At 42.1% G+C, this 14,128-nt stretch overlaps 1 protein-coding gene across 1 annotated transcript in view; it reads left to right on the top strand.

The window, feature by feature from the left end:
* The first annotated feature begins 9,704 nt into the window (after nt 1–9,704).
* LOC129836171 (E3 ubiquitin-protein ligase NEURL1-like) overlaps nt 9,705–14,128 on the top strand; it is a 71,760-nt gene continuing 67,336 nt past the window's right edge. Inside the window, exon 1 of the mRNA XM_055902022.1 lies at nt 9,705–9,965. Within this exon, the coding sequence (XP_055757997.1) occupies nt 9,932–9,965 (34 nt within the window). The 5' untranslated portion in view covers nt 9,705–9,931. The remainder of the gene's footprint in view (nt 9,966–14,128) is intronic.

The raw sequence follows: 14,128 nt of genomic DNA, 5'->3' as shown, positions 1-14,128 counted from the left end.
GCACACACTCAGCCACACACACTACACACACACTTTTCAATCCGACTCCGTCCTTGAAAAAGTGACTGATTTAGACCAAACAGGACAACAGGACACGGGAGTACCCTCCTGAATCAACCCCCAAGTCCTCATGACGCTTTGAGACCGTCTTCTCTGCCCTTAAGTGAGAGGCTGCTTCCACTCGTTTCTTACGGCGACTCCTTCTCTCTTTCTCTCACGTCCTTCCCTCCTTCCCTCAGGCAGAGAGAGAGAGAGAGACAGACAGACAGAGAGGGATGAGATGAGATGTCTCCCTGTGTGTTTGTGGGCATCCGGCAGAGAAGAACTGATACACACATCAGCTCCTACCAATTAGTGCACTGGGAATAGAACCATGCCCTGAAGAAACGCCCCGATCTGCCACTCTGTCTCTTGCTACTGTTTCTTTTTCCCATTGGGGGCCTGGGCCAGATGTGGCCCTTGACAAATCTTTTGGTGGCCTTTCCAGGGCCTAATTAAAAAAGCTGTTGTTTAATGACTGTATTAGAAACAGTGAGTAGATGCTGTTGCTGCATCCAAGGCAATCCTCTCTATGGGACAAATGCCATTGTTGGCTTACAGAAGGCAGTCACATCGTTTCCCTTTCTTTCGATCTAGTCTCAGATCAAATCGGTTTCAATGATGATCCGAAGCGTGGCTGAAGGAGGGGATCAAACCAGGGGAGAGATTAGTAATAGAGATAGATAGAGTGATAAAAGAGAGGAGGAGGAGGAGGAGGAGGAAGAAGGAGAGGCCAAATGAGGAGGTGCAGTCACAATCACACAGAGGGCCAACTCGCATCGCCATCCACCAGCCAAAGTTAACATGGGGCCTACGGGTGCCAAGAAGTATACACACTGATTCAACACACACACACACACATACCCCCCCTGGACACAGATACGCTGATTCAACAAACGGGGGATTTCAAAACCGCTAATTCAGCACGGTCGCTGATTAATGGAAAATGTAATCTATTCAAGCAAATGTACGAAAATATGTTTCCCGGTTGGAACAGCTGTTCTGCATTACACTATTGTAACGAACAATAAACACTCTATTATGATCGGAACTGCAATTTAAAGCTGTCTTGGCATATTTGGTGAGGAATTACAGCCACATGTACTGTATCTAGTGTAGGCCTAGCGGGTAAAAGAAAGAGGACGATGTAGGCCTTTGTGGTTTTAGTCTCTACCAAACTAGGTTCCTGCAACAGTTAACCTCAAACGTGTGTTTTGATACGGTTTTGATACTAATATGTGTCAATCATAATTTCAGTAATTCAGTTGATTCGATTAAACAAGTTACTTAAATATGTTTGAAAACTTTCCGTCACGCATGACTGAACCTTAGGCCTTAGAATAGGTACTGTACTATATTACGGAGAAACAAGTGATGTCCCAAAGTCCTTCCGTCCACTAAAACCTGCATACTGTTTCCGTAATATACTTTGAGATATCCATCCACACCAACACATTTCACTGTAGCCCCATAGACATGGAAATGAGGTTCTCTGTTGCATCGCCGGAGACAATACGCCTCTTTCTTTACAGTAATCCGCCTGGCGACTCAGCAAGATATTAAAGAAGACTGACAGATCTTCTTATCACCTCTCCACTTCCCTTCCTTCACTCCTGATGACAACTGTGTTACACAAGACACGTAATCGGCTCCAACTTTCACCTTCACTAATAAATGTCATGGAGTCGTCCGCCCTCTCAGGCATGTTGGATAGTGGTGTAACATACATTGACAAGACGAGGTTTAGGGTTGGTTGTATTATGGTGGCGATACACCACATACTGTACTGATTGAACCCTAAGACATTGTGCTATTACCTTTGAACCCCATTGCTTTTCTGTAGGAGACAGAAATCATGCAAGAAGGATAGTAGGGTTTCCCCTTGAAGACAGTCTGATGTGCGTAGTTATTACCATGTTGTACCACAGCATTGTTGAATACTTGTTTCCGATTGGCATTCTAGAAGGGACATTAAAACCAGATAACGGGACAGTTGGAAAAGATATCGGGACACCTTGCAATCATTACGCAATATGCGCCTACAAATGCAGGCTGCACTTGCTACAAAGTTACAGAAAGCTAAACCAACAACTACACAAGCTCAAATCGGATACATTGTAAACGCAGGTTCAACAAGTAAAAAAACGTAGCATTGATTTATTTTTGCAGAGACATAGTTTTGGGGAGCGTCTGATGACCTAACGTGGTGAGTGATGAACATGAATTTCTCCTGTCCCCTCCGCCACGAAAGCTGTCAAGGGATAAGAACATTGCTACTGAGCATGGTATCGGAACATAAAGAACAAACAATTGGTTCGTGTCCGTAAATATCAAACTAAACTATGAATTTGCTTATACATTTGGAAAATCTACAGTAAATGTGTGCTTTCACTGCATCGTCTATTATTTCCAAGATAATGTGTTTATCCCTTACGTATACACTGGCTATAATTTGTGCTGCTATCTTGTTGAGTTGTCTTGATTATCCATACATGATTACTATGATCACCGACTTGATGTCTGAGTCAAATTAGGCGATGCGCAGGTAACTGCCAGAATAAAGGAAACACTTCAGTAAATGAGGGATACAAAGTCTATTGAAAGCAGGTGCTTCCACACAGGTGTGGTTCCTGAGTTAATTACGCAATTAACATCCCATTATGCCTAGGTTCATGTATAAAATGCTCAGTTTTCCATTATTTTTGGCTACCATGGCTGGAAGAAGACATCACAGTGACTTTGAAAGAGCGGTCTCAGAGGAGCATAGGGGGTTTGTGTGTGTGTGAGGAACATAGGGTGTGTGTGTGCGTGCGTGTCACCAGATCTCAACTCAATGGGGAGATTCTAGAGCTGCGCTGAGACAGAGTTTTCCACCACCAAAACACCAAATGATGGAAATTCTTGTGGAAGAATGGTGTCGCATCACTCCAATAGAGTTCCAGACACTTGCAGAATCTATGCCAAGGCGCATTAAAGCTGTTCTGGCAGCCTGTTGTGGCCAACGCCCTATTAAGACACTTCATGTTGGTGTTTCCTTTATTTTGGCAAAAATAAAGTTGAATATTGGTTACCTGTATCTCTCAGATCATATGACGTTGTAAAATATTAAATTGCATTTACAGTTTTTTACAATCACTTTGGCACTAATTTCAGAACCTTTTGGTCATTTTTCAAAACTCTGGACACAAAACTCAAAACGGTCATCACTTGTAACACAGGCTGTCCAATGTTCAAAATATTGCATTGTGCATTCATATCTTTAAAGAAACCTTGCACTTGCAGAAGCATTGGTTCAAATAACAAATTTATCATGAAATACCATAGGAACATTCATTTAGATCACCCAAACACAAGATACCGATAGTTTCACTGTGTGGTTGTTTGTTCAATCATTAAATATTGCAGTGCAAATTTTTTTTGACATGTTTCATTATGCTACTACACGTAAATACATCACTGTAAAGGTACTAGTAGAGAGAATACTACAGACACAGTGGAATCATTGTAACGGTTTTCTTCCTGGGATGAAGGAGAGGACCAAAACGCAGCGCGGCTAGTGTTCAACATGATTTAATAAAGAATATATGAGAACACTACAAACAACAAAACAAGAAATGTGAAAACCGAAAACAGTCCTATCTGGTGCAGAACACAAAGACAGAAGACAATCCCCAACACAAAACAAGCCACCTATATATGATTCTCAATCAGGGACAACGATTGACAGCTGCCTCTGATTGAGAACCATATTAGGCTGAACACAGAAACAGACAAACTAGACACACAACATAGAATGCCCACCCAGCTCACGTCCTGACCAACACTAAAACAAGCAAAACACATAAGCACTATGGTCAGGACGTGACAATCATGAACAAAATCTGAAATTTATTGATGAAATACAATAAAATCACTCATAGGTTTCTGAATCAAAGTAAAAATAATTAGCTACAAAAAAAGAAAAAAACTACAGTAAAACATCAACTGCAGTGTTCCTCACATGGCTTACTGTAAAACGCAAAGCAAAGGATTGATTACTGTACTTCTATATTTCCCTCAACCCTGTCTTGTGAATTTGGCCATAGGTTCTCATCCACATCACAATGGATGTTTTCATTAGCCAAACATCTTGGGAAGAATCTTCGGGCATGGCGAATCCAGGCCTGACACTGGTCTGCCGTGATGTCATTGCATGCGTCATCCATGGCCTGGAGAAGGGTGGCTTGTTCGTGAGGGCGCCTATCATATAACTTCCTCCTCCATTTGGAGAACAATTCCTCAATTGGGTTTTAGGAAAGGAGAGTATGGGGGTAAGTACAGGGTGGTAAATTGTGGATGGGCCTGAAACCATGCTTGCACCATTTGAGCATGGTGGAACCTGACATTATCCCACACAATGACATAGGTCATGCCATCAGCTCTACAGGCCTGATTTAGTCCATCAAGGAAGGTTACATTCGAACAGCGAATCATGTGGCTGCCTGCAACTCAATATATAGAGTATATAGAGTAGAGAGCTTTAGTTGTTGTTCAACCAAACATTAGATTGGGCAAGATGCGTAATCTAAGCAACTTTGACCGTGGTATGATTGTTGATGCCACACATGGTGATTCCAGCATCTCAGAAACAGCTGCCCTCCTGGGATTTTTACGCACTACAGTCTCTAGAGTTTACAGAGAATGGTGCGATAATCAAAACACATTCAGTGAGCGGCAGTTCTGTGGGCAAAAACACCTTGTTAATGAGAGAGGTCAGAGGAGAATGTCCAGACTCATTCAAGTTAACAGAAAGGCCACAAATGCTCAAATAACAGCTGTTTATAACAGTGGTGTGCAGAAGGGCATCTCTTAACGTACAACACCGTGAATAATTCAGGCTGTTGTGGTGGCAAAAGTGGGTCCTACCCAGTACTAGATAGGAGTACCTAATAAAGTGGCCGGTGAGTGTACAGTAATGTCAAATCTGAAAACATGGTCTGGAAAGTGGTACATGGGACCATAGAAACAATGTCTGATAAAGAATGATAATGAAATATTACATCCATAGATAATGTAGTCCAATTGGCTCATGTTCCACGGTAATTGGTGTCAATGGATCTCGTTATCCTGAAACTTTCATGATCTTAACATGGAATATTGTTTGTCAGTTTCCATAAAACGATGCATTAAGAGTAATGCGAGAGGTACTTATCATTTTGAGCAGTTGTATTAATTGATAGTTAGATCATTGTAATGAAATGAATAGACATTCATCTCAGATGTAAGTTGTGTCATTTTGAACCGGTGATTTTAGTTCAATGAACAAATGATCTTAGCTTTATGTGTATTGTATCCAAGCAATTGGTAAAAGTGTAAGAGTTTTGAAAAATTTGCATTTTGATCATTGGTTGTGAGTTTTGTGTCTAGAGTTTTGAAAAATGACATCAAGGTTTCTGAAATTATTGCCAAAGTGATTGTAAAAAACTGTATCTATTACCATATGGTTTTGCTACAATATAATAATTTTGAATGTTCCGTACATAGTGACATAGCTACATAATGTTTATGATACCCATTCCATTCTTCTCTCTTTCTCTCATCCCCTCTTTCTCAGATCATATAATGTTGTAGTGTTACCTAGTAATATGTTGCACATGTGATTGGACACTGGAGGCTGGCTCTGAAATGGGGTAATGTTTGCACCACACGCGTCACACGGCCATCTCAGAGTCAGACAATACGGTCCGCAGGAGACCCAGTCCAATGTCCCCCCTCAAGCATCTGCTGTCGTATTCCATTTCACCAGGCACTCAGGGATAGATGGCAGACCCTGTTCTGTGTGTGTGTGTGTGTGTGTGTGTGTGTGTGTGTGTGTGTGTGTGTGTGTGTGTGTGTGTGTGTGTGTGTGTGTGTGTGTGTGTGTGTGTGTGTGTGTGTGTGTGTGTGTGTGTGTGTGTGTGTGTGTGTGTGTGTGTGTGTGCGAACTTGCGTGCGTGCATGTATGTGTGTGTGTGCGTGCGTGTGTGTGTGAGTGTTGTTTTGGACAGTCTTTGTGTACAGTACTTACTGTATTTGTGTTTGCTGTTTATATACGGACACAATTTCATTTTTGTTACACTTTTAGGTCAGGAGGTGGGAGAAGATGTGTGTCTGTATGTGGAGGGCAGGATCATGCTAATATAATAACCCAGGCTGCAGCCGAGTGCTACGTTTTTCTTGGAAACATGTCCGACTGGTTTCCAGGTGCCATTAAAATGATGTGTTGATGTTTGTTCAGCTATAGTTTGATATTATAAAGGACCATCTGTTCTTGATCTATAAAACTGTTCTAGACTTGGTACAGACTGGTAACAGAATCGACTGATCGACTGATCAAAGTACAGATACCTCCCACAAGGTTGATGTCCCCTCATTAATATACCAGATAACGTCATCAACCGAATCAGACACTTAAACACAACGATGAGGCCTGATACTGGTATTGGAAATTAAAATCATCAGTCGAACATCGCCAATCAATTCCCACAGATACCCTCATATCTTATTTTTTTTTTTTTAATTTTCACCGGTAGTAGATATGGGATATTTGATTTGCAAACAACCAAACTGCCAGAAGCCAACAAACGTGTTTGTTCTTGTAGCATAACTAGGAAGCAGACATTTAACGATCAACTGACATTCTGTTAGCATACAGTGTAACTTAACACTGTGCATGTTCCCCTTTAGGTAGTGTGTGTGTGTGTGTGCGCACGTGCGTGCTTGCTTGCATCTTTGTCTACACAAAGGCTCATTTCCCATAGGAAGTATTCATTTTAAACAAATCACTAGGCACAGTCAATCACATTGACCCAAGACACAACCTCAATATCTTTTAGATAATTAACAGAGGCAGAAACGAATCAAACTCAACAAAAATACCTATTGATGATTCTTTCTTATTATTTTATTTGAGAATGACAGATGTACTGAAGCCAGTATTCCCAACCCATATTCTCATTATTATGGACGTACAATTCTCACCGCCTGTAGTCTGGTGCAACCACAGATAACGAACGCACAATGGAGTAGTCGTAAATCTTAAACGCTGTGTGTGTGTGTGTGTTTGGCAACCACTGCTGAGGCTAAACAGGACGTAGCCCAAAAATATGTTGTGGGATAGGACGGACCAGGACAGCTGGTGTACTTACTAATGGAACGAGTCAGGGCTTTCCCTCTGAGTCAAGACAATAAGGAGCATAAAGCTTTCCCAAGACACTAAAACAAAAGTGCGTTTCTGTTGGAGTGTGTGTGTTTGTATGTGTGTGTGTATGTGTGTGTGGGGGGGGGGGGGGGGTCCATGCAGTCGCCAGATGAGAGTGCCTGTAGGTCCACATCCCAGAACCAGACCACTTTTATTTATTTTAGTGAGTTATGTAAGGATACAGTATTTACGCCTGGATTCACAAAGAACCCAACTTTACAGACGTAGTCGTGTAACAGATGTAGGACTGCGGTCCATGGTCAAAGATGCTCACTTAAAAAGGTTCAAATGGCATGCATGGTGGAGGTCTGTCCTTATAAACAGGAAGACAATGGACAGAAGTGCTTTCGCCGAGCGCGTCTTCATGAATGTCAGGAAATTCAAGGAAGTGTTGAACCGGGGTTGAACTGTTATGAGGCTACATTTAGCATCTATCTTTAAGAAGACATGACGGCCTTCAGGGAAAGCCAGCAGGAAGTTTGTCCGAGTCCGCTCATGGAACCTGGTTTTGGTCAAGCTTGGCATGATCACCCTAGGAACTAGCGCTACCTCAATTGGTGACGTGACAAACAGTTGAAACTGAGCCCTGTCAGACAACACCAGCTTTCCTCATTCACCCACACACACCCATTCTTACTTATTTAGGCCCAGTGGTCCGGGGGGAGCATCTAGGCCATTGAAAACTCCTCTCCAATTCATTCCACCCATTGAATAGGACTCAATGCATTTATGTTTATATTCAAAATGTGCACACCATGTGTGAGTATGATCTACAAAAGCGAACCTTCGGTTTGCGGCCCTGATTTAGTTTAGATTAAAGTCCCCATCTAGCCTCAAGTGTTTGTTATGGTTACGTAGCCGTAATCGTTAAAGGGGGAAATGGTAAATATTATTGTCAGCATGATTCAATGGTAATGTTTTCAACTCAAACAAGAAGGGCTTAGCTAACCAGTTATCTTCATCAGTCTCCTCTGAATGCTCCAAATGGGACATTATGACAACACCCTCACACAACAATGCAATGTCTCACTGGGTAAAATGAATAGAATTCCCCGGCATAGATTGAAATGTCTTATTTTGAACAGTGTTGGCTCCATAGAATTAGGAATTAGAATAATTAGAACTAATACAGTAGTAATTTAATAGTCTCTATAAGGCTGGTTCGCTAATGCTTCTTTGTTCAGTCAATTATAATAGTGGTTGTAACGAACGTCGTCGGGAGAAGGGGAGGAGGACCAAGGTGCAGCGTGGTAAGTGTTCATTATTTAAATAAAACAACTGAACACTGAACAAAACAACAAAAACGACAAACGAACAGTCCTGTAAGGTGACGAAAAACACTAAACAGAAAATAATCACCCACAACTCAAACTAGGAAAACAGGCTACCTAAGTATGGCTCTCAATCAGAGACAACGATAGACAGCTGCCTCTGATTGAGAACCATACCAGGCCAAACACATAGAAATAGAAAGCCTAGACCTACAACATAGAATACCCACCCACATCACACCCTGACCAAATTAAAAATAGAAACATACAAAGCAATCTACGGTCAGGGCGTGACAGTGGTGGCACGTGTGAATCATGAATGATTGATTGGAGGGGAATTTTTCATTCATTGTACAACTCAGAAGGTCACGATAGTAGGCGTATATGCGTTCAACTATTCTTAACATTGATTGCCTTCCCAAGATCCCCCACCGCCCACCCCAATTTAACCCCGATAGAAACACTCAGCCCATAAGCATTTTCATTCACCCTTTTTGACAATATCACTTACATCTGTCACTCCTAGTCATTCACAAAGCCATTATCACCCTTAAGAGATATCTAAGCAGCGAACATCCTCGAGGCTAATGTAAACTACTCCAAGACGGAGGGGCTCCGATGTCCCCGTGGATACGTGATGACAGCTTAAGTCAGAGGCGTGACTCTTGAGGGGTCACCCAGGCTGTCTGCCAGGGGCAGAGGGGCCCCGAGGCACACCAGGAAGAAGGGACTCACTTGAGGTGAAAGGCAGAGTGCTGAGGGTAAAGAATGTGACCGCTTGGTTCCTCTGCCCTACTCTGGACCCAAACATAGTGTGGTTACTCATGAGAGAGAGGGGAGGACACTGTGAGAGATAAGCCTATAGAACTAGCACTCTAGCATAGCCTATAGCTCTCACATAGTCTGCCTATGTCCACACCCTCCATTGTATACTATGCACATCTTTATTTTATATTGACAGTGCTTTAAAATGATTTGCAAGACACATTCTCTCTGGACGGCAATGCAATGTTCGATTGTATTTGATTCTATTCTAGGGTAAAGCCTACCCTGAAATTGTCTAAGTGTCCATGTTACTCATATCCTTTATGATTGTTGGAAACTGGCAGCGACTGCGTTAATAACGCTTTGCCTTGACTCCACCTTTTATGTAAATGTCTGTGTGTGAGTGGGGCTCAAGGCGCTGAGAGCGCACAGTGAATGGGGGAGCAGCGTTCACTACCGCTCTGCTTGGTGCTTAGGGGACCTGGAGTGCACTGTGTTTATATTCCAATCGGGAGAAAGAACGACCGTTCTGGATGTAGCCTCCAATCATGTTGTCGGCGTTGGATTGTGCATCAACACCGCAAGTGTTTGAATATTGAGAGCTGGTATATAAGGGCTGCCGCCTGGAATTGTAGTCATGGGAGGCCAGATAACGCGAAATGCCTTGTACGGTAAGGAAACATAACGTTTAGATACACTCATAGATCACGTCACCATTGCTTTTACTGTAGGTTATCGTTTCGTTCAATTTGCAATGCAATGGAAAATAGTTGGAGAGTGCAATTCCTGTCGCGTAAAATAACGTTGCGTGTGTATCAGGTAGGCTACCCAAATTCTGATGTCACACAGATGTCACACCAGAGACAGTTCATTATAGACATTTGCATACATTGGCTAGGCTACAGAAGGCTATTATTCCCCAGTATATATATTTCCCTGTGATCAGTGTTATAGTAGAAATACAAACATTAAAGCTTTTCCTTTGGGTCGATTTGATATATTTTGTATTGAATGCAGTTGAATAATTTATAGCAATTTATAGGAAAACCTGCTGATGTCATTATTCGTCTATCATCCCTTATCCGTTTTCACGTTGATACCATCGTTTGCGTACTTCCTCAGTCGCCTTCTGTTGATGATAGTAACTGTAGACGCAGTTTGTTAGAAAGTTGCGGGGTTTCCCCCCAAGCCCCCCAGTATATTTCAGTCGTCTCACATTGTTGTGGGGGTTTCCCCACACTCTGCAACTGGGGGAAGTCAGTCATATCCAGCTGTGCTGTTAGTGGGCCAACCAACCAAACCAATCAATAAATAAATTTGTGTTTATGTAGGCTATCACAGCTTAGCTCATCCTCTGCATAGCCTTATTGCCAAGTCCCAGAATTACAGTAAATGTCTCTAAAGAACAGCATTTTAAAGGATTCTGTGGGCCTATAAAATGGTATTTTAACAATAAACATGACATGTATTAATTGCATTTGGACCCTTCAGTGCAGGGGAAACAAGTCAATTACTGAAAGGCTGTAATTCAGAAAATGAATAGAACACCGCATCATTTATCATTGAACGTAAGCAATATGTTCTATTATTCACGTCTATGGGCTATCACACATGTAGGTAAGAACACATCTAATTAAACATACAATCACATCCATCCAAGTACTATAATAAATAAAAAATATTTAACCTTTATTTAACTAGGCAAGTCCGTTAATAACCAATTCTTATTTACAATGACGGCCTAGGAACAGTGTGTTAACTGCCTTGTTCAGGGGCTGAACGACAGATCTGTACCTTGTTAGCTCGGGGATTCAACCTAGCAACCTTTCGGTTACTGTCCCAACTCTCCAACCAATTGGCTGCCTGACGGCTCAGTATACAGTTAATGAAAACACAGTGCTGCTGCAATGCATTGGATCAGGTTACTAAAGGCCTTGATAACACATGTTGACTTAGTTGTCTGGACCTGTAGCTGTGGAGTGGCTTACCTCCACCATACTGACATCAAGTCCCTCACAGCCTCCCAGGAGTCAGACCACCTGATCATTAGGTCTAATTAAAGCCCATTAATGAATCCAATTAGGTAGATAAGGACACAGTAGCGCCTGAGACAACAGGACAGGACAGCAGAATGGCTGTGTGTGTGTGTGTGTGTGTGTGTGTGTGTGTGTGTGTGTGTGTGTGTGTGTGTGTGTGTGTGTGTGTGTGTGTGTGTGTGTGTGTGTGTGTGTGTGTGTGTGTGTGTGTGTGTGTGTGTGTGTGCGTGGCTTCTCACTGTAGGATCAAGGTCAAAGGCCTTGAAGAGAGAGGGAGAGGATTCCATGTTCACTAGCCTAGTTTCTTGGTTTTACACTGCACTCGCTGTTTCTATATGAAAGGCGTTAGCTGAAATCTAACTTTCGGTACGATTTTAAGTGAGTGAGTTTCTGTGTATAGGCTAGTGTGAAGTGGGGAAAAAGACGGTTCTGTAGCAGTAAAGTCAGTTCTGTAGCAGAACACATCAGGACAGTGTTGTGTTGGGGCTGGATTGCGTAATGGAGTTCTCTGCTGAACGTGTTGGGAGCACTTGTTGAGGCTCTTTATCGACTCAAAGTGGGCCAGCCTTTCACCCTTGATCGTGTGTGTGTGTGTGCGTGTGTGTGCGTGTGTGTGTGTGTGTGTGTGTGTGTGTGTGTGTGTGTGTGTGTGTGTGTGTGTGAGAGAGAATGTTATTCTCTATTGGAAGCTCAGTCTCCAAATACGCGCTGCTGATTGGTGTAAATGTCTTATCAATGTTTCGTATCTCACCTTGTCCTGCGAACATAAAATGTAATTTGGATATAGACATGGGACAGAAGAAATGCACACAGATCACTCATCATGCAGAGGCCAAGAGGCTGTTCATGATTAACGGCTAAAGGCGTAGTACACATATCGTCTGTATCAAGCCAATGGAGGGAGACACAAAGAGGGAGAGAGGGAGAACATGAAAGAAATAGGGAGAGAGAAAGAGAGAGAGAATGAATGAAACAAGTAGGAATAGAGAGAGAGCAGTAAGACGGGGTCTAATAACAGAGTAGTGCCCAGTGTGTTTAGTCATGGCCTGTTGCCATGGTGTGACAGGAACATATGTCTAGGGGGTCAAGTGGCATTGGTGGGTGGTGACCGTATGGTGATCGTACCGTCAGTGTCTCCCTCCCTGTGGATCCAGACTGGGTTAACGTGAGTCAACACACACATAGTGTCACACACACATATACACTTTGTGACAATGCACATACCCCTGTTGTCGTCATATTCCTCTTGACTTGACAGGTCACCTTCGAGGCGGCACATAACAACGTTGTGTTTGTGTGTGTGTGTGTGTGTGTGTGTGTGTGTGTGTGTGTGTGTGTGTGTGTGTGTGTGTGTGTGTGTGTGTGTGTGTGTGTGTGTGTGTGTGTGTGTGTGTGTGTGTGTGTGCATGCCTACGTGTGCATCAGTAAAAATAGCATCCTACTTGCAATCAATATACTCTCATCAGGCTCCTCCACAAAGCATTCTACAAACCTACTGCAGAGGAGCATAGAGTCATTATATTGTCATATCGAATCGAAAATGGTTATTACTTATTGATTGCAGCTGTTCTCTGGGGGAATGTGTTAACATGGGTGAGCTCAGGTGAACGACTTAGCGAGACGAGAGTCATGACGTGAGGTATGTATTAAGTGATGCTGTCTAAATTATTCAGCTGACAGTCTCGGTTGAAGCAGAGGGAAAGGCTATTTGAGAATGGAGCTAGCAATGTCGTTACATTTAGCTTGTGTTGGTAGTACATTTTGTATATACTTTGTGTGTTATCTATGGAATTGCGCACAGGAATAGTTCTCCTCTTTCCAATCGTTTTCCTTTTGTTATCTTGAACATCTTTTTATCTTGAAAACTCTCGAGCCATGCATCTATCAAGTGCAAATCAATGGTGTTGTCATGCCATTGCCTAGCAGCAGACGAGGTAGCCTAGGTTACCACAAACATATGTGCTGCCATGGCGCCCAGTTAGAAGAGCAGTAGAGCATAAGGCAGCCATAGCTACAGTATCATTGGCAGTAATCTCTTCCTACCTGTAAACCCAGGAGGATAGTATTGGGGTTTATCCACTTGATCTGTGTCTCTGTCATAGCAGCTGTCATTCACACATTTACACTTAGTAACCTCATTCTCGTATACCTCAGTCTACCTTATATTACCAATATGTTGTTTACACATTTACACTTAGTAACCTCAGCCTCGTATACCTCAGTCTAACTTATATTACCAATATGTTGTTTACACATTTACACTTAGTAACCTCAGCCTCGTATACCTCAGTCTAACTTATATTACCAATATGTCATTCACACATAAACACTAGCAATTCCAGCCTCCAGGAAATTAAATTGCTTGTCTATAACAAATTGCTTGTCTATAACACAAATTGCTTGTCTATAACAAATTGCTTGTCTATAACAAATTGCTTGTCTATAACAAATTGCTTGTCTATAACAAATTGCTTGTCTATAACACAAATTGCTTGTCTATAACAAATTGCTTGTCTATAACACAAATTGCTTGTCTATAACACAAGTTGCTAGTCTATAACACAAATTGCTTGTCTATAACACATATTGCTTGTCTATAACACAAATTGCTTGTCTGTAACACATGTTGCTTGTCTATAACACATATTGCTTGTCTATAACACAAATTGCTTGTCTATAACACAAGTTGCTAGTCTATAACACAAATTGCTTGTCTATAACACATATTGCTTGTCTATAACACATATTGCTTGTCTATAACACAAATTGCTTGTCTATAACACAAGTTGCTAGTCTAT

This window comes from Salvelinus fontinalis, chromosome 3 (assembly GCF_029448725.1).
Source record: "Salvelinus fontinalis isolate EN_2023a chromosome 3, ASM2944872v1, whole genome shotgun sequence".
Taxonomy (NCBI): Eukaryota; Metazoa; Chordata; class Actinopteri; order Salmoniformes; family Salmonidae; genus Salvelinus; species Salvelinus fontinalis.
Note: the sequence above shows the minus strand (reverse complement) of the source record. Positions and strands in the feature narration are given on the sequence as shown.